At 35.1% G+C, this 24,431-nt stretch overlaps 1 protein-coding gene across 1 annotated transcript; it reads left to right on the forward strand.

The window, feature by feature from the left end:
• Nucleotides 1–6,589: 6,589 nt before the first annotated feature.
• Nucleotides 6,590–8,146, forward strand: LOC121803320. The gene is made up of 3 exons (XM_042203002.1): nucleotides 6,590–6,769; nucleotides 6,952–7,004; nucleotides 7,920–8,146. The coding sequence occupies exons 1-3, from the start codon at nucleotides 6,688–6,690 to the stop codon at nucleotides 8,052–8,054; spliced, it is 270 nt and encodes an 89-aa protein (XP_042058936.1). The 5' UTR covers nucleotides 6,590–6,687; the 3' UTR covers nucleotides 8,055–8,146.
• Nucleotides 8,147–24,431: the final 16,285 nt, after the last annotated feature.

Below are 24,431 nucleotides of genomic sequence, written 5' to 3' on the forward strand. Positions count from 1 at the left end.
CGAGGATATATTATCGATGCCGGTGTATGATAAGCCAGTATACGATGAGGATATATTCTATGAGCTCCCTGGATTGATGAGTCAATCTTTACCACATTCCGTGAAATTTGATGACGCTACCGAAGATGAAGGCGTTGCTGTTGATGGTGATGACGTAACCGAAATCGTGGGCCAGGTAAAAGGTGGAGTTGCGTGTATTTTTTCCTGTCCAGGTGGAGATTTACTTGCTATAATGACTGGTTTTGGGCAGATCCTAGTCATGAATTTTGATTGGGATCTATTGTACGAGATGCCTCTTGATAATGCACCCAAAGGTGTTGAAGTACATGGATCAACCTTTTCAGTTGATTGTTTCTTTGAGGCCTCAATTACTTGGAGTGGTTGAAGCATTCAATTTGGTGGAGGGTCGTGCCCTACAGATGAAGAGTGTCTACAATACAAGGAGGTTGTAGAAGGCAATGGTGGTGGATTTGGGAGTGGGAAGAAGGGATGGCCGAAAGGTTCAAAGAATAGGAACAAAATTGGTGTGCAGAATGATGGTGAGGAAATATGTATTTTGTCCGTTAATGGGAATAGTGTCAAGATGGATTTTGGAGAAGATGGAGACAAAGTAAACTCGAGGACGAGTCTTTTTCAAGAAGGGGAATATGATGCAGTATTGGAATATAAGACTTGGAGACAAATCAAGTTATATTTTTGGTTTTATTTATTTCCTAGTTAATAGAATTAGTAGAAGGAAAAATACTAGGAGATTGTTTTCCTTCTACCAAATTAGGTTTTACTTTTTTACTTATTTTCCTTTTAGTTATTTTCTTTCTAGTTTTATTTTCCATAAGTTTAGGATTTCTCGTCTATATAAAGGCCTCATTGTTGAACTTAAAAGACAGACTTTGAATATTATTTTTACATTGAGTTTTTATACTCTGAAGTTCTCAATTCTTTGAGTTCTTTTTACCAATTCAGTCATTCTCTATACGTTTCTGCATCATTTTTAAAATACTAAAAATAATAATCTTATAATATTATTTCTTAACGGGTAACACTAACCCGACACGAACACGACACGTAATTTTTGTATTTTTAACGGGTCAACCTGATAAGGACACAAACCCAATAAGCTTTAACCCAAACACATTAATTTCGTGTGGATTCGTGTCGGGTTATTGTGTCGTGCCAAAAATTGTCAGCCCTACAACCATAATTGAATAACAAGAGTATTACGGAGGGAAAAATGAGAACTTTGTTTACCTTTCAAAGAACAGTTCACAAGAACGAGCCGCCGTGAGTATTACGGAGGGAAAAAGGTTATCAAAATTGGATATTCTCTTTTTTTTCTCACGTAGAATATATATAGGAAATAAACAGATTTGATAGGATTGGAGCGACAGATTCAGACGTGGGAAATAAAGAGGGAAAAAAGAGAGCCAAATCTTTTTGTTTCCTATGTGGAGTATACGTGAATTTAGAAGATTTGATTAGGTCAATGCAAAAGGACAATATAGGAAATAAATAAATTTAATTAGTTCAAATTTGTCATTGCATATTTATTTCTGATTTCATAACTTCCCTATCAAACAAAGTGAGCTTATTAGAAAAAAATTAACTAGGGTATCAAACCTGTGTTATTAAAATCATATCTTTTCTTAACTTGATTCTAAATCTTGATCACTAACCAACCTAAGTATATCCCACATCACTTATCGAACGAGCCCTAAGGATGTATGAGGCCCTAATACACCCCTGGCTAGTAATACTAGTCCTTATATTAAATCTCATCCTATTTTTTTCTCTTATAAAAGTGGGTCAATAAGCATCATGCTCGTCCTGCCACTGATGACATTGTCTCCTTCACTGGCCCCAACACAAGCCTCCCCCTGCCTGATCCGTCCCACCGCTACCCCCTCCACAATAGACGTCGCCTCCCGCTGCATATGCTTAGGACATCCATTCTTTATATCATATCAGTATTGTATCCAAATGCTAAACATATCACAATACATTTAACCTAAGCTCAGTTCTAGTAGTAGTATGTCCTTAAAATTAACCTATAATTATTTTTATCTCTTTTTTTCTAACTATTACGTAAATGAAACTACATACTATAAAACACAACACAAATCACAGCACTTGGATCCTTAGATTGAATGATTGGGATAATATATATTATGAGACTAAGATGCTAGATTATTAGACTAATAATCTGAAAAAGCTCGCAGTCGTCTGTGTGTGTTTGTCGTCTCTCGAATTGCAAGCAAAATTAACGCAGACTGATCAATAGAGAATTGACAGATTGATCCAGAAGATACGCCTCAACCTAACTGCAATTTCTCACAAACGGATCAATCGATGAAGGTTTAATTGATCAAGTTTGACTCCTAAAGATCCATCCACATGATGTCGGGTGCGTAACCAGAACTGGGAGCTTTCAAAACCTTAACCCACTGTACTATGAATTAGTAAAGGAAAATAAGGGTCGAATCCCACAGAGATGAAGTGTTTTAACATTTTTTGTTGACATTTGGGAGATGGCTACTGCCACGCATACGAGTGGGTTATGTTTTTATTCTACTCGACTGAGCTAACTAAAAAGACTAAACTAAACTGATCCATTAAGCTAACTATACTAAGGTTGGTCAACTACCTACACTTAACCCCTAACTAATCAACCTAGAGATTTAGAAGACATATGTGACGAAGCGGAAAAGTAACTGGAGTTTAATTCTATGCTAACAGCTTTTAATACCTACGTACCAATCATATTGAAACATTCCCAAAATAGCGAAATAAAAGGTAAAAGCAAGATGGGGACCAAATCCCTCAACTAACAAACTCAGCAGGCTGCCAAAAGTAAAAATTGGTGTAAAAGCTGCAATCTAGACCTTAACAACTAACTACTTCATCTTCTTCATTGAATCGACCAGAAGCAGAGCGTAAACATGAACTCAGACATCTTGAAAGAAAACGAACTCGAACTTGGATGTAAAGTGAAATCTACCCATAATTACCAAATCTAACTTACTTGACCACGTGAAATCACGAATTGAACAGCAACAAACCATAATCATACATGCTCGAAACAAAAGACTCCAGATCTACTTTCTCCAAATAGATCCACCAAAAACCAAACACAATCAAGTTCAGATCTATAAAATGAGACGCAACAACTAGATTTCATCCTCCTAAAACTACTAATTGCGAAAAGCAGCCAATAAAACTTCAACAAAACTCCTCAAAACGAACTCCAGAAACTAAACCAAAGACATCCATGATTCAAAACTTCAAATAACTTCCAGCAGAATCCAAAAAAACAAATATCAAACTACAATAGCAGCCTTCATAAAACGAAACTACTGATTATCCAAATGTTAGCAGGTGTTTCGGACATGGAATTAAAACCTGAGCAGAAAAATAAGATTGTTTCTTCGCCCTTATAGGACGGTGGAACACAAACACTACGATTGAATTAAACACCACCAAACAGCCAGAATAACCCCCTCCCAAGTGTGTAGAAGACTCCCGAGAAATGTGAGCTTCGGAGACTTGAGCTCAAAAAGAGAAGCTGCCTCATTCTTCTATTCTCCTCCCTTATATAGGGAGGCTTGAGGCTATGATCCCTAGGGCAACCTGTCTTGGAAATGTCGGTTGTGCCCCTTGCAAAAGGATCCTGAGAATATGCTCATTGTCTTCAACTGCTCCGTTCGTGATTCTCCTTGATCAATTCGGCAGCATGTTGGGGTTCGCTCTATTTTTCCTTGATTTCGCCATCTGCCCGATCGCTCCATGCAACCTTCTAGTCCTGGCAGATTTTTACACACCTGGCTCAAAATTGTACGTTAGTTTCCCGAAAAACACAAAATTTTACCCCAGCCGATGTATGAAACGAGCCTCATCATAATCTAAGTACATTATTAGACTAAGATGCTACATTATTCTATTAAAATATTATATTATTAGATTACACGTGACATTCATATAACGGTTAGACAAAAAATCCAATGCACTAACCTTTTGTTATTTAACAACATTTACATATTTATATGAATACATCCCTTCGTAGCCATACATATCCTTTAATTCCGATGACAGTTAAAATAGAGAATCCAATTAGATATAGAATAGTCCAATGCTGTCATAAATATGATATGCTAAAGTCATCACTCTTGTATGTGAGAGATTTTTATTGCGTATACTGCGCTTACTCTTACGTAGTGTTGCAACAATCATTACTAGTTAGTACATCCTTTGTTATTTGTCAACTTTGGCCAAATTCCATGGCTTTCTTATTCCTGATCAACCTGCCCATTTTTCTCTTCCTTATCCTATTGATGATTACTCCACTACACTTTCTAAGCCTTCATTTCTAGAGAATCTTATCAACCTCATATTACTCCAGTCCACTGATTGAATTAACGGTTGATTTTGTGGCTTTGGTCCTTTTTTGGAGGTTTTCTGCAATTTCTATACAAAAAATGCATCGGTGACTACAAATTTCACGTGAATGTCTCGTGGCATCATTATGATTTTTTTTATTGACTTGAAATTTAAGTAAATTTTTATCATTTGATAAATACCACAAAATTAAAAGCTGGAAAATAAGTAAGTACATTTGAGGTGATATAAATAAGGATTAATTGTAGTTATAGCTTTTACCGTCTCAACTTTATTTTATTTTTGTATAGCTTGAACTTCAAATTTTAGTTTATAACAATATATCAACTTTGATCTAATTTTCGTAAGCTTTTTTCAGTTTATAATTAAATTTATTTTGAAAAAATTTCAGTTATAGTCCGGTAAAATTAATGTTTGGCACCAAGAGTGTGACTGGAATAATAATATAATGAGGTGGATTTTTTCAATTTCGTTGATATATTGATGGTCTAGACAATTTAATAGTATGATATTTCCTGCCGCGGTAGTTTTCGTTCCATTCTGATGCGGAAAATAATTGATCCTCATTTTAATTGAAGATAAATGGAACGAAGCCGTATTTAGATTATGGCATTTTCATTGCAGCAAAAAAGGCGATTCCCTCGTCTTTGCGGCCCCACACTCCGGCCCGACATCATGTGAGGGGGTTCAATCAGGGTACGCAGTAGCCCGTTAAGGGGGAGGCCCTAACCCACTGGCTGCCAGAAGCCCATCTCCCAAGGCCTCACACTTGTGCCTGAGAGATGGAAGCAACTAAACGATGGAAGCAACTACACGACAGCAGTGGGATTCGAACCCAGGCTCATTGCAGCAAGATCTGCCCCTCCGTTGCCAACTGCGCTACGCCCCTGCGGGCAAATATGGCATTTTCAATTCTTTGATAATGTGGGACATACACACCGTCATGTTTTGTTGAGATGAAAAATAAAAATGTGACTCATTTTACTTATCACCCAGCTAGTCACATTTTCAGTGTTAGATTTTTTTTTAAAAATCTGGCTATGTTTTTTTTTATTATCAAAATTCAAGCTCTAAAATGGGGCTGGCTATATAAACTGTAAAATGCTAAAAAAAATGTGACTATAAACTATAATGAAATTTATCGATACTTATATCGGGCAACAATATGAGCTAATTAATTTGAAGTTTGAACACTACAATGAGTGCACATACTATAATATAGTACCCCTATATAGTTTTCCATAGAAAAAACATAGTTTTAGACTTTTAGCCTTTTGGTGCCGACGTCCCTAATTAATTTACATTGTTGATTCGTCATTACTTAATTAATTAATTCTAAATAATTTTATTTGCAATCCAAATTATTAATCTTTAGTTAAACTATGTTCATTTTTTTAACTAAAGTTGTAATTAACTGTAGTTATATAACTAAATGAATTATTTAAAATAAATTAAATTAATACAAATAAGTAGCTAGCGCGACATCCGCAGGATAATGCTGCCCAAAAAATACCTATTGTAAACCCTTTATTTTTTTAATAAAAATTCTTTTAGGCTTTTACCTTCACATTAGAATAATTTAGAGTAATTTTTCTACTTTGTGAGTACATAAAATTCCAAGAACATTTGGTACAAGCCACACCATTTGACCAACCTATTTTAATTAATTTGATAACATTCCCGTGACAAGCAAAGCCATCTCGTTCATGCCTTTCTTTTAGTTGAAATGTCCTCTTTTTATTTATATGTCAAATTACTATATTCACATGAAAGAAACTGGGGTGGGTACTGTGTCTTTCAAAGTAACATCCATCATGTGACACAAATCATAAACTTTACGCAAGTGGGAATATTTTTCCTAATTCTTCAAAATTAATTTCATTTGTTAGACTAATATAACACATACACAAAAGATAATGTCAAACTAATTGCGATTATAACTCGCCAAAAAGTTGACTAATTTAGGATAAGTGCTATAAAATTATTTTAATGTGTTTCCCACGAAGTATAAGCAGAAGATCGATCTAATATTTGAATACTGATGATAACAAAGGAATAATTAAAATTATAATTATAATTTTATGAAGTGGGAACTCACCAGATGTTCCAGAAACTAGAAGTTGACCTTTTAGAGCATAGCTGTATATATAAATATATGTATTCATTTAAGTATTTTGTTAATTTGTTGATTCAACTCTCTCTCTCTGCCCTTTAAATAGCAACTTAAATAAGTAGGATCATAATTTTAAGAGAATTCTGAAAAAACCCCACACTCCTATAGAAACAAGGCGGTGGCTCATGGCGGTTGGACGGCGGCAGCTGGCGGTGCTACTCCTCCTCCTTTTCTTGGTGGTGTCTTCCACGGCCGTTCCTGCCTCAAGTAAGGGTTTTCATCATTATCCAAGAATTAAGTGATCTAGAGTTTAAATATAAATTTAAAATTTGGTAAACATATAGTTCTTCACAAGATTATCAGATAGTCATGTATTGGAAATAATGTTTTTAAATCAAGAATTTATTTCATGATTATTTGAATATATATTGACTCTTTTTGCTTAATAGGAAGCCTAAAGACAATCAAGAATCAAGTGTTACTCGGCAGATTTCATGTTCAGGTTTTTCTCTCTCATCTACACACATATAACTTTCACTTACTAAGATTTTCGTTAACTTTATATGCTTTAGGATAAGTATATCTCAAAAAAATATAAGAAATTAATAAACTATGCTTTAAATAAAAGAAACAGTTTGTTTATATATTCTTTAAGAGTATAATTTTGAGATGATTCAGTTCATAGATGGGACTTTGCACGATGTATTAAATACGAAAATTAGTTTAGTGGAGCATTGTATAGCCAAAAGAAATAATAATAGGATTGGAGTCGTGGAAAATACATCTCAATTTTAAATTTTTATTAATATGCTATTGTATGCACGCACTTACACATGGATTATCTTTAATTATGACAAACACGTTAATGAAAAATTACTAAAAATATATGAAATTGATCCTAAAAAGCAGATAAATTACTAAAACTATGACAAATTACCATAACATGAAATTGATCCTAAAAAGTAGATAATTACTAAAAATATGACAAACACGTTAAATGAGATGCAAAAGTAGGATTTTTGTTTTCTGATTACATAATATTAGTGCATTACTATAAACTATATTAATTTAAATGCTAATTATCTGTTTAAATCTTGATATGAAATGTTCTACTATTTGTTTAACATTTTTCATACTATAATTAAAGCACACTTTTTTATCCTTGATGCTAAATCATACCTAATTTTAATTGTGCAGTTACATTCTTTTTAATTGGATAATATATGTAAAGTTATCCTATGTTCACGTTGTAAGTCCACTTATATTTGGTTGGTGTAAAATACTCAAATCTTTCCTTTTGGTGGTTCTTATCCAAAATCTCTTGTTTGCACAAATCTTTGCCTTTGATCATTATCCTTTAGCATGATCAATAACAAAAAAACCGAATCTATAAAAAAAATCTATTTAAACTTTGCAGGATGTTAGTGACATTGAGAATGATGATGTGATGATGGTGAGCTTGTTGGAGAGAAGAATGAACATTGAACTTACAGATTATCCAGGGACAGGAGCAAACAATAATCATGATCCAAAGCCTCCTGTAAAATTTTAATCATCACCAAATATTTCTGATTACTCAATAATTAATCAAATTGTAATATTTCAAGCACACGTGAATTGTCATGTTATCTTGTTTTATGGCTTCTCCCTAGTCTTTATTTTCTGCTTCCTAATTTCAAGTCATTTTTCAGCTGTGTCTGTAATTGTGAAGGTTATTTTCTGAATTAAGTGTTTAGTCGAGCCCTGGTTCAGGGCTGGGCCTGTGTGGCTCGGGGTTCGGTGGTTACGCTTGCAAGTTCTCCGATATCTCTGCGTGAGCTCGACTAAGACCTGTGGTGACCTGTGGACCTGTAACATGGGGTAGGCATGTGGTCTTGGTCTGGTGGTCTTGGTTTGAGGGGTAGGCATGTGGTCTTGGTCTGGTGGTCTTGGTTTGAGGGGTAGGCATGTGGTCTTGGTCTGGTGGTCTTGGTTTGAGGGGAGGATTGTGGTAGAGCAAACCATATCCCACATCGGAGAATGGACAAGAGTTGCAAGCATATAAATGAGCTTCACCAACTCCATTAGTATGAGGCCTTTTGGGGTACCCCAAGAGCAAAACCGTAAGGGCTTTTGCCCAAAGACTAATGTGGAGTTTGGGTGTGCACCACCGATACCTAACATTGGTATCAGAGCCTGGAGCTTGATTCATAATTAATTTTGTTTCCTAATTAATTTGTGGATGATTTTGGAAATCAAAATTCTGAAATTAGATTTCAAAATTCTTACAAAATCTTGTGCTCCTCCGACGTCGGAGTTTCGTAGCCCTCCTCGGGATTTTCATGTGTTTGATCAGCTTCTAGATTTGTAGTACTAGAATATTGTTGGGACATTTAAAATCCACGATTTTGACAAAATGGTTATGATGATTCACCAATATTATTTAAATATTGATGAGAGGATGGAGCCTCAAATTCACAGCATTGAGATCGATCAGATGGACAACCTTCTACCCTTCCATTGCCTCGACGATCGCCTAATTGCTGATCACGGAAGCGACCTTCAAAAACGAAAGCAGCTCGAAGAACATCCGCCTTATCGCGATCTCCTCCGCCGCCGTGGCCGGAACCCTAGTCGAATTGAAGGCCTTGTACACGCCCGGCCAGGATCGCAGGATCTGGTCGGCAAGGGCTTCGGAGAAGTAGGCGGCGATGGGCTGCATCGTGTCGCCTTGCGGCGAGGCGAGGCCAGAGATTTGATCGAGGGCAATGTTCACGCTCTCGAGGTTGCCGGCGGCGACGAGGTTGGAACAGTTGAGGAGTAGATGGATCAGATACAACCTCTCTCTTCCGGTTTCAGCTCCTTCAGCCATGGATGTGGCGCCATCGGAGGTGGCGACAGTTCTTTTCCCAGAACCCTAGCGGGTTTTGAAGATCTGGGTCGGATCCGAATCGTAGTTTTGGTCACTGTAAATCACATTATTAATTTAGAATTAATAATATTAATCAAACCAATAAATTATTTACTATCATTATTTTGAATAATAATAGTAAAAGTGTTTTAATATTGTTTTAGAATTAATATTAAATATATGTTTATATTAGTTTGGAACTGATATAGATTAGATGATAAATTTATTAATTGGATTAATGAGCTAGAATTTGTTAATATTATTATTTTTTGAAATAATAAATAATATATGAGCTTGATGATGATTTGGAGTTATTACTTGATTTACAAATTTATTAATTTAGAATTAATATAGATGGGATTAATTTCGTTAATTAGATTAACAAATTGGGACATAGTTATCATCGGGAAATGATAATATATACTCCACACTACAATATTAATTTGGAATTAATATTAAATATGTATAATTATATAAATTTAGAATTAATATAATTAAAACCACATTTAATTGGAGAATAAAATTTGGTTTTTTTTGTTGAGCATCATTTGATATCCTATGTGATAAGCATGTTATTTGATTTATGCTCATTTTATTTAACTATAGTAGTTAGAGACCGTGTTATACTATGTCTGGGTAGGCGGCGCCCAGTATTTGTAGTCCGTGTTATACTATGTCTGGGTAGGCGGTGCCCAGTAATTGTTTGAAATTTAATATCAGATATTATATTCACAGAACTAGTATCACACTTTTTCCCATAAAATATAAGTCTTGTTTTGAAACAAACGCATCGTCCATCATAATTGTTTGATGTTCCTAGCCTTTTCGACCACGAGTTTTACGCCAAAGTGTTTACTCTAAATCTACAAGACCTAGGCTCATTCATAGATGCATGGTTGGCATCGTGTGATGGGGTTGACTTGCTTAAATTGTTTAGTGACGCCAAAGCGACCTAAATAGTTTATGGATGCATATTAATTGGATTAATAAACCAAGAATTGCAAAATAGTTGTTACAATTGGCTTGGAGGCCTACCTTGTGATATTATTGTAGTGATCAGCCAAAACAGGGGCTGCAATAATATAGACTTGAATCTTGGACCACTAAAATTTATATTTGATATAAATTCGTAGTTTATGTTTGGGGACATAATATATGTTAAAACTAGTGGGAGCTAATCAATACAATAAGCCTTTGTTTGATTAGTGATACAAATGTGATCTTTATATACTTTTTTAATTTACTTTTCATTTTATTTTCTATTCAGATAATATGTCAAACTTATCTTATGAGTGTATGATGGAAACAAACAAAATGACTAGGTCAAATTTCACGGAGTGGCAGAGAGACTGCCCAAAACTCAAGGCACAAGGTGCAATGAGTGGGAGCTCAGCTATGTTTGTCATTGAGATAAATATGTCTATGAATAACTCACAATCCTGGGTATTGGATACCGCTTGTGGTTCACACATTTGTAATAATGTCGAAGGTTTAATTGACAACAGGAAAGTGATGCCTGGGGAAGTAGACCTACATGTTGGAAATGGAGCAAAAGTTGCTGTCGAACGCGTGGGAACTTATAGATTAGATCTTCCCTCAGGACATAGACTAGATTTACATAATTGTTATTTTGTTCCAGTTATTTCAAAGAATATTATTTCCATTCCAATGTTGGGCATCGAAGGTTTTTCCTTCCATTTTGTAAACAGCAGATGCTCGTTTTCTAATAATGGATTGTTTTATGGAAATGCCTCTTTAGAGAATGGATTATATATGCTTGAATGCAAACAGAATATTCTCAATGTGCAAAATAAAAGACTTAAACTATGTAATACGGATAATGCTACTTATCTTTGGCATTGTAGACTTGGTCATATCAATGAGAAAAGGATAGCGAGATTGCGAAAGTTAGACTCTCTAAATTTATTTGATTTTGAATCATATGGTGCTTGTGAATTCTGTCTCAAAGAAAGATGACTAATAAGCCACTTTCTGGGAAAGGGGTGCGTGCTAATGATGTGCTAGAGTTGATCCACACAGATGTGTGCGGACCGTTTCCAACTCAAGCAAAAGGTGGTTATTCATTCTTCATTACTTTCACTGATGATTTGACAAGGTATGAATATGTGTATCTTATGAAACACAAATCTGAGGCCTTTGAGAAATTTATAGAGTTTAAGTGTGAAGTTGAGAAACAACTTGGGAAAAGTATCAAAACTCTTCGATCAGATCGAGGAGGGGAATACTTGAGCCGAGAATTTCTTGATTACTTGAAATCGCATGGAATTCAGTCAGACTGGACACCTTCTGGTACACCACAAATGAATGGAGTATCTGAAAGGAGAAACCGAACATTATTAGATATGGTTCGATCCATGACGAGTTTAGCTATTATTCCTTTATTTCTCTGGGGTCATGCTTTACTAACGACTATTTACATTCTAAATAGGGTTCCTTCTAAATCAGTCGAGAAAACACCATATGAGTTATGGTGTGGCAAGAAAACAAGTCTTAACCATATCCGGACCTGAGGTTGTCCAGCTTTTGTTAAGAAAATGATGACTGATAAATTGGAAACTAAAAGTGAGAAATGTTATTTTGTGGGATATCCTAAAGAAACTAAAGGGTACGATTTCTACTGTCCTGAAAATCACAAGGTGATAACATCAAGGAATGTGACGTTCCTTGAAGACAGTTATGTCTGCAAGGAACAAGGTAAAAATACAATAGATCTTGAAGAAATTCAAGAACCACAAGTTAACAATGAGGATGAGGTATTATCCACTGGATTGGGCAATAACTCAGTGGGAGTTTTTGATGATCTATTGGGAGGGAAAGTTACTCCTAGAGAGGACCTTAGAGAGACTCTCGAAGGACCACCTCAAGACAATGAGATGCATCAAAGACAAGATGATACAATAGTTGTATCACCTCTACCTCAAGAAGATCATAGTGATATTCCCGAACCTTCTCACATATAGAATGAACAGCCTGAACCAGAGCAAAACCAACTCAATAGGCCTAGAAGGATTCGTCGTGCACCTGAGAGACTGAATCTAATGGTTGAGAACCAAGATGATGAAGTTGATTTAGATGATGATGAGCCTAAGACCTATACCGAGGCGGTGTCAGACACCGATCGAGAGAAGTGGCTTGAAGCCTTGATATCTGAAATGGACTCGATGTACTTCAACTTAGTCTGGGAACTAGTTGACTTGCCAGATGGGGTTTACCCCATAGGTTGCAAATGGATCTTCAAAAAGAAGAGAGATGCAGATGGCAAAGTACAAACCTACAAGGCTAGGTTAGTGGCAAATGGTTATAGTCAGCGCGAAAGCATTGACTATGATGAAACCTTTTCGCCAGTTGCTAAGATCAAGTCCATTAGGACATTACTTGCAATAGCTGCATACTACAACTTTGATATTTGGCAAATGGATGTCAAAACTGCATTTCTCAATGGAGAATTAGAAGGCGATGTCTATATGACACAACCAGAAGGTTTTGTATCGAAAGAAAGGCCGAATGCAGTGTGCAAACTAAAGAAGTTCATCTATGGACTTAAGCAAGCTTAGAGGAGTTGGAATATTTGTTTTGACAGAACAATCAAATCGTTTTGTTTTGTCAGAAGCAAAGAGGACCCATGTGTTTATAGTAACGCGAGAATGGAACCGTCGTATACCTTATCATATATGTTAATGGCATCTTGATTATGGGAAGCGATCGTTCCATGATGCAATCCGTGAAAGAATGGTTGTCTAGTTCCTTTATGATGAAGGATCTGGGTGATGTTTCCTACATCCTTGGAATCAAGATCTATCGAGATAGACCGAATAGGATGTTAGGATTATCACAATCCACTTACATAGACAAGTTGTTAAGGCGCTTCTCAATGGAGAATTCTAAGAAAAGTTTTCTTCCTATGGGAGATGGCATTGTATTGTCAAAGAAGGATTGTCCTTCTAATGACAAAGAAAGAGACAACATGAAAAGGATCCCGTATGCTTCGACTATAGGATTTATTATGTATGCCATGATTTCTACTAGGCCAGATGTGGCCTATGCGCTTAGCATGACAGACAGATTTCAGCAAAATCCCGGTGAGGAACATTGGAAAACTATTAAGACTATTCTTAAGTACCTTAGAAGGACTAAAAAAATATTTCTTAGTCTATGGTGGACAACTAGAGTTATCAGTTACTGGGTACACTGATGCTAGTTTCCAAACAGACCATGACGACTATAAGTCTCAGTCTGGATATGTTTTTGTCCTCAATGGTGGAGCAGTGAGTTGGAATAGTTCCAAACAAGGTACAATTGCCGATTCCACCACCGAAGCCGAGTATATTGCTGCATCTGAAGCTGCCAAAGAAGTTGTTGCTTTGTTAGAGTTCGTTAAAGAACTGGGTGTCATTCCGAGTGCCAATAGTGCAATACCTTTGTATTGTGACAACACTGGTGCTGTTGCGCTAGCAAAAGAACCCAGAGTTACAAACATGAACAAACATGTTCCCAGAAGATATCATCTGATCAGAGAAATAATTGAAAGAGGCGACATAAAATTAGAAAGAGTACCCACTGATGATAATTTGGCTTATCATTTCACCAAACTGTTATGTATAGCAAAACACAACAAGCACTTTGAGAGCTTAGGTGTTAAGCATGTTGGTAGACGAATTTGAATCAGTGGGAGTTACAGTTTTATATGTCTTAGAAACATTTTGTGTTGAGACAATATTACTTTATCACATTATATGAAAATTTCCTATGGGTTTTGTGCACTTATTGGAATAATTATTTGAAATGTTTGTATTTATTCTAAATATTTGTTCCCTTGAATTATGACTGTCGTTAATGGTGTGAGACATTAATGATATAGTATAATTCTAAAATAGCCCTAACCAATGATCATCAAGAATGGGATATTGATGATATGTTATAGGTTAGCATGAGGTTTGCATCACATTCTTCGAGAATGTAGTTGTTCTCACAACTATGAGATATTAGATACTCGTGATGGACACATGGTATACTTTGGAGAGTATTGGTATACCATACTATTAAACTGTTTTATTAAGTGTCTACAGTTTATTAGTACATGAAGTATGTAATAGTCCTTGGATCTGAAGTCATTACACATTTTGTTTGTTGAGTGGTGTGCTTTGATCTTGTCCAACGCTTTGCCTCCCAAAGGAGGATTGAGACACGGACTTGTGTTGGGTATATCATAAGATAAATGGAAATGGTAGTTGAGCCAAGAATGAGATTCATTCCTCGATTAAAATTTCGAGAGAACACTCAAATTCTCTATATTACTTGACCATTAAGTCATTGGCCAATGCAAAGAGATATTCAATTAAAGTAATTGAATATGATCGAATGGGTCATTTAATAAAGATGAGATAAAGTGATTGAGCTATTTGGATGACACATGACAAATCTTAGGCTCAATCGGGTAGTTCGTGAATGAAAGGATGTTACTATAAACTTTGTGTAAAGGCTTGTTTACCGAATTCACGTAAACGTCCTTCATATATCGAGCTACGCTGCCAACGCAGTCTAGAAGTTTTGTGCAGACTTCGATTAGATCGTCGTCGATAATGAGGGCCTAAAGGGTCACACTATATGTGTATTTTGATCCGCTCAAGGGTACAATGTTAGAGCTGTGTATTATATCTAATGCTAGTCCAAGTGAGAGATTGAAAGATTAATGGGCTAGATTAGATTAATAGGAAATAATTCTATTGGGCTTGGTCCAATGTTACAATTATTCTATTATATATATGCTCTATTGTAGAGAACACAAGGGACAGAAAACCTAATTCTCTAAGAGAGAAAAGCGGCGCTACGTTCACAAGAGATTTCCTAGCTTTCTCTATAGAACGATTGTACCGAGGAATTATTCCTGCATCGGATCAGAATACACGTGGACCTCGATAGTAGTGGATTCAACTTGCAGGACACAATCGTAGAAGAAAACACAACAACAAGTAAGATTTAGTTCCGTTGTGTATTGCGTGTTCAACTTGCAATATAATTATGAATCTAGATCTATTATTCTTGTCTGCAATTTCCGCTGCACTCATTAGATGAATACAAGAATTCCTAACATTTGGATCTATGGAATTAAGTGTTTTGAGTTTGTAAATATACGTTAATCATGTGTTCATTTATACACGTATAGTGGCTTTTATATTTTTTAGGTATTGATTCATAAAAAGTTCAGAGGATAGTTTTTATAAATTCCACATAGAAAAAAATGGCGTGGGTTCAAGTCTCTCATTCACTTTCAGTGTGTGGTTTGCAAGATTATATCTCGAGATTAAATATGTATGTATTTCGTTCATAAGATTGGATCTCACAACTCAATCATAAATGGATAATCACGTAGTAATAATTTGTATCAATATATTGTTGAAAAATGTAAATTCTCTTTGAATGTACAAAACTGATATTGAAAACTAACTAATTCAACTGTTTTTGTTAATACATAATCTAAATAGTGTATATTTACAAAAATATATGGGAAGGTAGCATACAGCCCATAATTGTTCCAAAGTGTTAGTTCTGAGTGATGGGCTTCAGCAACCAACTCCATTGGGCCATTTTAACTTTTATTAGGCAATGCAAATTTTAAGGAGATAGCAAATTACTATTAACTTTTGGATATGTACTGTAGTTAATTAATACAGTCATTATTATTAATATATAATTACGGTCAATTGATACTCCTTGTTTTTAAATGCCAAATATGATAAATTGATAGTATTAAAAAAAGTATTGCAAACTAGACACAATCTATTAAAAACTAGTACTACATTTTAAATAGCTAACAAATACACAAGTGGAGTGAGTATATTATAATTAGGGCATTATAACTTCTTGGATAAAATTGCCATTTGTTGCTAAAGTACAAGTGCCTAGCGAAGTTGACAAAAGTGGAAAGCTACCAACCCTAAATTAGAATATTAATGAAGTGATTATAATAGTAATTGAATGGACAGCAACCGAACAATTAGGGTTGAGCTTTTAGGGCACATTAGATGTCCCTCTCCCACTTTCCAATCCTACAACTTTTGACACTCTACCTAGCTCTACCTTCTTCTTATCACATTAATCTTCCTTATTACCTATCAATGTGGTTAATAATTATCTCATATTAATTGATTGGTATATTTTCAATCAGAACCACACTTTTTTTTATTTTTTGATGCATTCGTACACTTTTTAGGTACATATAGACTTAAATGTATTCAAGTCCTCTATAATATGGATAAAATATACAATATGAATAGAGCGTTGTCAACAAAATGAGACGCTATTACTATTTCAAAATTATATAATCAAAAGTAAGCTAAAAGCATTAGAGAAAACAACAGTTTCGGAAAGGTTTTGATCTCTGCCATAAAATGATGCTGCCATTTAAACTCTCTATTTCTTGGAACATTCTTATCTAGAGAAATTAATTTATTTTATAAGTAATATCTCAATTGTGGAGATCTTAAAGTTAGTCATTAATTAGGTTTATGTCTCACCAACTTCTTAGATTGAGATTGTTAATCTTTAAAGTCTCAACATTCGAGTTTACCGTGATGCAACCTTTAAATTCTGTTTATTATCCATGAAAGAAATATACTCCCTCCGTCTCAAGGAAGATGAACCCCTTCCTTGGGCGGCACGGGAATTTATGCAATTTTATTTTGTGTGTGAAGTGAAGAGAGTAAAGTCAGGGAGAGGGAATAAAGTAAAGAGAAATGTGTTTCTATTTTTAATAATGAAACATCTTAGTTGGGACAAACCAAAAATAAAAGTGAGTCATCTTCAATGGGATGGAGGGAGTACATCATTATTAAAATTCTATAATGACAAAGTATACACTTTCATTTGGGACCAATGTTTAATGTACTTATTATTTCATACTTCCTCTGTCCCAGTAGGAGTCATATTTGGTGTGAGCACGAGTTTTAAGAAATTTAAAGAATAGTGGTTGGAAAAGTTAGTAGAATATAATGTCCACTTTTTAATATTGATTTTAATACAATGTGACTGAAGTGAATTAATATGAGACTTATTTATCATTTATGGTAAAAGTGAAATCTGACTCTTATTGTGGGACAAACCGAAATGACAAAATATAAACTAAAAGGTTCTCGTTACATATATATGCAACTGCAAATTATCGTGATCGTGTAAAATAGAAGAGATATGGAGTATGTAATAATTGTGACGGCTATAAATTGCCATGATAGATCATAGAGCTGAGCAAGCCGCCGAATTATGGGCCCAAATGGATCAATGCATGCACTTAACTTGATTAATTCAGATTAAAAATCTAACTAGGAAAAAACTAATCTAATAAAATAGTTGTGATTTTACATGGAATGAGCAAATTTAAGCCGCGTGAGCATGTAAACGGCCGTGTTGATGGATTATAAATTTAGAGTTATCTTTTTTAAAGTCCCTAAGACAAGGGAAATGAGTATGTAATATGGCTTTTAATTTCTTTATTTTCTTTCAAATGTAGTCATAAAAATATTCATTATACATATATAAATGGAAATCCGCTCGCACATAGGAATTTATTAGGAACACATGACATATTGGATTTTAAAAGTATGCTTTCTTTTAGTTAATTGAGACATACAGTAACTGCTTAATTTTAAACAAAATTTGTTTAAACTGTAGAGTAAAATGACAGAGAAACATGAGGAAGAGAGTTGGGGAAATTTTCTTTTGATTACATTGTGAACAATTTTACAAGTAATTACTGCTCCCTCCATTCCTGAAAGTTTGTCCTATTTTTCTATTTCCATCCGTCCCACAAAATTTGTCTCATTTCACTTTTAACTATTTTTGGTAATGGACCGCATATTCTACTAACTCATTCCTACTCACATTTTATTATAAAACTAATATATAAAAGTAGGACTCACATTCCATAACTTTTCCAACTCACTTTTCATTACATTTCTTAAAACTCATGTAGGTAAAAGTGGGACAATATTTGGGGGACGGATCGGAGGGAGTACAATATTAGGCCACCCGCAACGCGTCCTGCGGGTGGCTCATATCTCGTCCCGCCGAGACGAGACGGCGGCGAGACGCGTTGCAGTGTCCCGTCTCGTCCCGGTCTCGCCGAGACGCCCGTCCCACCTAGACGGATCGCGGGCTGTCTCGCCACGCGCTCGCGGTCTCGCCGAGACGCCCGGCGCCATGCGTGACGCCCACTCGCCGGGCCGCGAGTGGGCTTCGTCACGCTGACGCAATAAATCATTTTTTTAGATAAATAAATAAAAATCGAAAACGATAATATTACCATTTTTCGACCGTTTTCCTTTTTTTATTTTTTTACTATATAAATACTCATATTTATCCTCATTTCACACACAAATACACATTTATTCTTCCAAAATCATCTCCATTTCCTCTCCAATTTTCATCTAACCTCTCCAATTGTCATCTAATCATCTCCAATTGTCATCACAAAATGTCCGGCGACGGCAACTATGGCGGTGGCGACTCCGGCGGGTTTGACATCAATGAGTTTGGCAACTGGGGGTATGTACAATGTCTTGGGTGGTTCCGGCTCCGGTTCGTCGACGCCGGGCACCCAGGGCTCGTCGACGCCGGCGGGGTACCAACCACCCCATTTTGATGTTGATGCATACGCTAGTCCCTCCGCCCCGAGGAGTTCGTAGGGATTATCCCAAATTCGGGAGAATTATTCGGATGAACCCACTCCGGAAGGAGGACGAGGCGGTGGAAGCTCCAGGGAGGTGGAGGAAGAGGCGGAGGCGGTCGAGGAGGAGGAGGATGTAGGCCGGCATCCGTACAGCCACAAGGACACGATGACTGTATACAACGCCTGGATCAGCGTCTTGTACGATCCCATCGTCGGGAATCAACAAACCCAGAAGTGCTTCTGGGAAAAGGTCACCGAGGCCTACAATGAGATTAAGCCGAAGGGGTCCCGCCGCAGCACATTAAAGATGCTCCGCGCTCACTTTGACCGAGTCGACAGAGAGGTCAAAAAATTCTGCGGCATCTACAAGAACGAAGCGGCTCATTACCAAAGCGGAGCCACGGGAGCCGACATTCTGAGATCGGCTTTGCGAGTCTATTTCGAAGACACCGTCAAAGAATTCAAACATGTCGAGGGAGGAGGGGCCGAGGCGAATCAAGCCAGGCGGGCTCGGGCTCGGTCTCGGGCTTGAACACCCTATTGTCCATGTACTTGACCGCCACGATGGTGGACACTTCCCGCATGACGCCTCCACAATATCAAGTCCATCTTGCCGGAATTGAGTATATGGCAAGACAAATTGGTATTCCGCCTCCAGGTAGCTTGAGTGCACCGCCACCGCCTTCAGGGGATGATTCGCCGGCGGGGTAGTTTTTTTTAATTTCTATAAAATTGTATTTTAAATTATGTAATTTTTATTTTTTTTGGATTTTAATTATGTGTTTTTTTATATTTTTGAATGTTAATTTGTATTTTTATTTTATGTTGTAATTTTATTTTATTTAATGAAATGTGTTTTATTAATTGAATTTGTTGGAAATAAAAATAAAAAATGAAATTGAATGAATAGTAAGTTAAGAGATGGTTAAGAGACGGATATGAGATGGAGGGTTGCAGGTTCTGTCTCTTAGTTAAGAGATGGAGTGAAAAGTATAGTGTGGTCCATGAATAGTTAAGGGATGAGACGGTTAAGAGAGGGATAAGAGACACCGTTGCGGATGGCCTTAGTACCCTCTTTAGGTGGACGCATTTAGTGATAGGGATTGAGATTTCTAAATTGTGTTTTAAAGTATATTTTTGAGTAATTTAGATAATTTGTAGGGACTTTTATATTATAATTTACACTAAATTTGAATAAATTTTAAAATAACTAATAGAAAAAAGTTTTTAAAAAAAATTCATTGAGGGCTTAAGTCCCCAATACACTTTGGTCCGCCATATACAATGAACTATGCTGTTACTCGAACTAATACTGCTGACTCACCATTTTATTTACCAACTTCTCTATTCAACATATCAGACTTAACAAATTACGCGAAATTAAACATTCTTTTTACCTCACCGGTGTTTTTTAAGTTTTTTATTTTCCCCGAAATAAAATTTAGTTAACAAGACATTTCTCCTCAATATGTTAAGGATTTCAGTTACATCGAGGTATGTTCGCGAACTTTTATTCAAAAAGTTTGTAGCATTAAATTATAATCCAATCAACATGCATCACTAATCAAGTTGTCAATTTGTGTGGATTTTGATTATATTTCGATTTAAAGTTTAATGGATGAAATCACGTGCTTATATCTAGGGGTGAGTATTTGGGTTTCGGTTCGGTTTTTTTTTCAAATCGAACAAAAATTGAAAAACCGAATTTAGTTCGAAAACCAAACCGAACCAAACCCGAAAAACCGACACCGAATAACTGAAATCCGAACTTCAAAAACCGAAAAACCCGAAATTTAAAAAAAATCGAAAAACCAAAAAAAATATGGAGTATATATTAATATATATATATATATATATATATATAGGGGTGCATTATAATGATAACCCCAATTTCCGTAATAACCCTATAACCAAATCTGGACCACACATTTTTAAAATCACGCGGTCTAGATTCAAACTTAGATTTACTTCATAAAAAAAAGTGCGGGGGTAAATATGTCATTTCGCTCATAATAAAATTTACGTATCCAAATTTCGCTCATTTAATTTCTGAATTTCGCTCATTTTATCATTTTATCAGTCAGTCAAAAGTATCATTTTATCAACTCAGAGTATCATTCTATCCGGCAAAACTATCATTCTATGCAATAAACCTAACATATATCATTTTATCATTTTATCATTTTATCAGTCAGTCAAAAGTATCATTTTATCAACTCAGAGTATCATTCTATCCGGCAAAACTATCATTCTAAGAAATAAACCTATCATTTTATCACAAAGCAGTAAACGTATCATTTTATCAACTCAGAGTATCATTTTTATAAGGTTACTGTCATTTTATCCGCTTAGATTATCATTTTATCAGGTAAAAGTATCATTTTATTAAACAAAAATGTCATTTTATACACCAAAAATATCTATCATTCTATCGGCTGAAAGTATCATTCTACCCGACAAAACTATCATTCTATCGGCTAAAAGTATCATTCTATCCGCCAAAACTATCATTTTATCAGTTTTATGTCATTTTGTCACGTTAAAATATCATTTTATCAGCTTATATGCAATTTCTTCAGCTAAACTGTCATTTTTATAAGGTTACTGTCATTTTATCCGCTTAGATTATCATTTTATCAGGTAAAAGTATCATTTTATTAAACAAAAATGTCATTTTATACACCAAAAATACCTATCATTCTATCGGCTGAAAGTATCATTCTACCCGGCAAAACTATCATTCTATCGGCTGAAAGTATCATTCTATCCGGCAAAACTATCATTTTATCAGTTTTATGTCATTTTGTCACGTTAAAGTATCATTTTATCAGCTTATATGCAATTTCTTCAGCTAAACTATCATTTTTATAAGCTTACTGTCATTTTATCCGCTTAAATTATCATTTTATCAGGTAAAAGTATCATTTTATTACACAAAAATGTCATTTTATACACCAAAAATACCTATCATTCTATCGGCTGAAAGTATCATTCTACCCGGCAAAACTATCATTCTATCGGCTAAAAGTATCATTCTATCCGGCAAAACTATCATCTTATCAGTTTTATGTCATTTTGTCACGTTAAAGTATCATTTTATCAGCTTATATGCAATTTCTTCACCTAAACTATCATTTTTATAAGCTAACTGTCATTTTATCCGCTTAGATTATCATTTTATCAGGTAAAAGTATCATTTTATTAAACAAAAATGTCATTTTATACACCAAAAATACCTATCATTCTATCGGCTGAAAGTATCATTCTACCCGGCAAAACTATCATTCTATCGGCTGAAAGTATCATTCTATCCGGCAAAACTATCATTTTATGCAGTAAACCTAACATTTATAAGCTAAAAGTATCATTTTATCAACTCAGAGTATCATTCTATCCGGCAAAACTATCATTCTATGCAATAAACCTATCATTTTATCATTTTATCAGTCAGTCAAAAGTATCATTTTATCAACTCAGAGTATCATTCTATTCGGTAAAACTATCATTCTATGCAATAAACCTATCATTTTATCATTTTATCAGTCAGTCAAAAGTATCATTTTATCAACTCAGAGTATCATTCTATCCGGCAAAACTATCATTCTATGCAATAAAACTATCATTTTATCATTTTATCAGTCAGTCAAAAGTATCATTTTATCAACTCAGAGTATCATTCTATCCGGCAAAACTATCATTCTATGCAATAGACCTATCATTTTATCATTTTACGTGATATTTGGCGAAATTCAGAAATTAAATGAGGGAAATGACAGTTTTACCCCCGCGCTTTTTTTTATGAAGTAAATCTAAGTTTGAATCTCAAAACTATCATTCTATGCAATAAACCTATCAATTTATCATTTTATGTGATATTTGGCAAAATTCAGAAATTAAATGAGAGAAATGACAGTTTTACCCCCGCGCTTTTTTTTATGAAGTAAATCTAAGTTTGAATCTCAACCGCATGATTAGAAATATGTGTGGTCCAGATTTGGTTATAGGGTTATTACGATATTTAGGGGTTATCATATGATCACGACTCTATATATATATATATATATATATATATATATCCATTGGATTAAAAGATCTAACGACCTCCGTTTGGCATTTGTTCTACGTTTAAGAATGGTTCTACGTTTAAGAATGGTTCTATCTTGATCACAATCCTATATATATATATATATATATATATATATATATATATATATATATATATATAGGGATGTATTCATTTCCTTTTCCTATATTTCCTCCTTTTTCCTTCTTAATATCAGCCATTAGATTAGAGAAATGGACGGTCAAGATCAACATTGGGTAATTAATCCCGTATTGCATTATTTGTCCTATTTTGTGCATTATGAGGGTACAATAGTAATCTAATAATGGCTGGAAACCGCTACGAATAATGCACCACATGGTCACGAGTAATGCATATAATTGACTATATAATGCACAATATGTTAACTGCAATGCATACGAATAAGATGTACCATGTTATGATGTTTGGACACACGTTTCTTGTTTCCCCTAAGGGTTTAATAAGCTTAGGGGCTAGGGTATAGTACGTAGACACGTATGTAATCTTCACATGGTAACGAGTAATGGATATAATTGACTATATAATGCACAATTTGTGAACTGCAATGCATACGAACAAGATGTGTTGTGTTATGATGTTTGACACACGTTTCTTGTTTCCCCTAAGGGTTTAATAAGCTTAGGGGTTAGGGTATAGTACGTACGCATTAATAACAAATTATAAAACGATACGAATAATTCACCAAATTGTCACGAGTAATGGATGTTATTAACTATATAATGCACAATATGTGAACTGCAATGCATACGAATAAGATGTACCATGTTATGATTTTTGACACACGTTTCTTGTTTCCCCTAAGGGTTTAATAAGCTTAGGGGCTAGGGTATAGTACGTAGACATTACTAAATGCACGTATGTAATCTTCAATCCATTGATTAACCCATATACACAATACCTCTAATAGTGCATAATATACTGAGATAATGACAATTAACAGCTACATAATGCACTACCTAAACCAAATAATGCACATACGTATATTCCAATAACAACAATTTGTTAGTAATGTCTACGTACTATACCCTAGCCCCTAAGCTTATTAAACCCTTAGGGGAAACAAGAAACGTGTGTCAAACATCATAACATGGTACATCTAATTCGTATGCATTGCAGTTCACATATTGTGCATTATATAGTTAATAACATCCATTACTCGTGACAATTTGGTGAATTATTCGTATCGTTTTATAATTTGTTATTAATGCGTACGTACTATACCCTAGCCCCTAAGCTTATTAAACCCTTAGGG

Source organism: Salvia splendens, chromosome 5, assembly GCF_004379255.2.
Source record: "Salvia splendens isolate huo1 chromosome 5, SspV2, whole genome shotgun sequence".
Classification (NCBI taxonomy): Eukaryota; Viridiplantae; Streptophyta; class Magnoliopsida; order Lamiales; family Lamiaceae; genus Salvia; species Salvia splendens.

Excerpts from the sequence above, each read along its gene's own strand:
- LOC121803320 (XM_042203002.1), top strand. The coding sequence starts at position 6,688 with ATGGCGGTTGGACGGCGGCAGCTGGCGGTGCTACTCCTCCTCCTTTTC. Across the intron at positions 6,770-6,951 it reads CACGGCCGTTCCTGCCTCAA|GAAGCCTAAAGACAATCAAG; the intron begins GTAAGGGTTTTC and ends TTTGCTTAATAG. Across the intron at positions 7,005-7,919 it reads TCGGCAGATTTCATGTTCAG|GATGTTAGTGACATTGAGAA; the intron begins GTTTTTCTCTCT and ends TAAACTTTGCAG.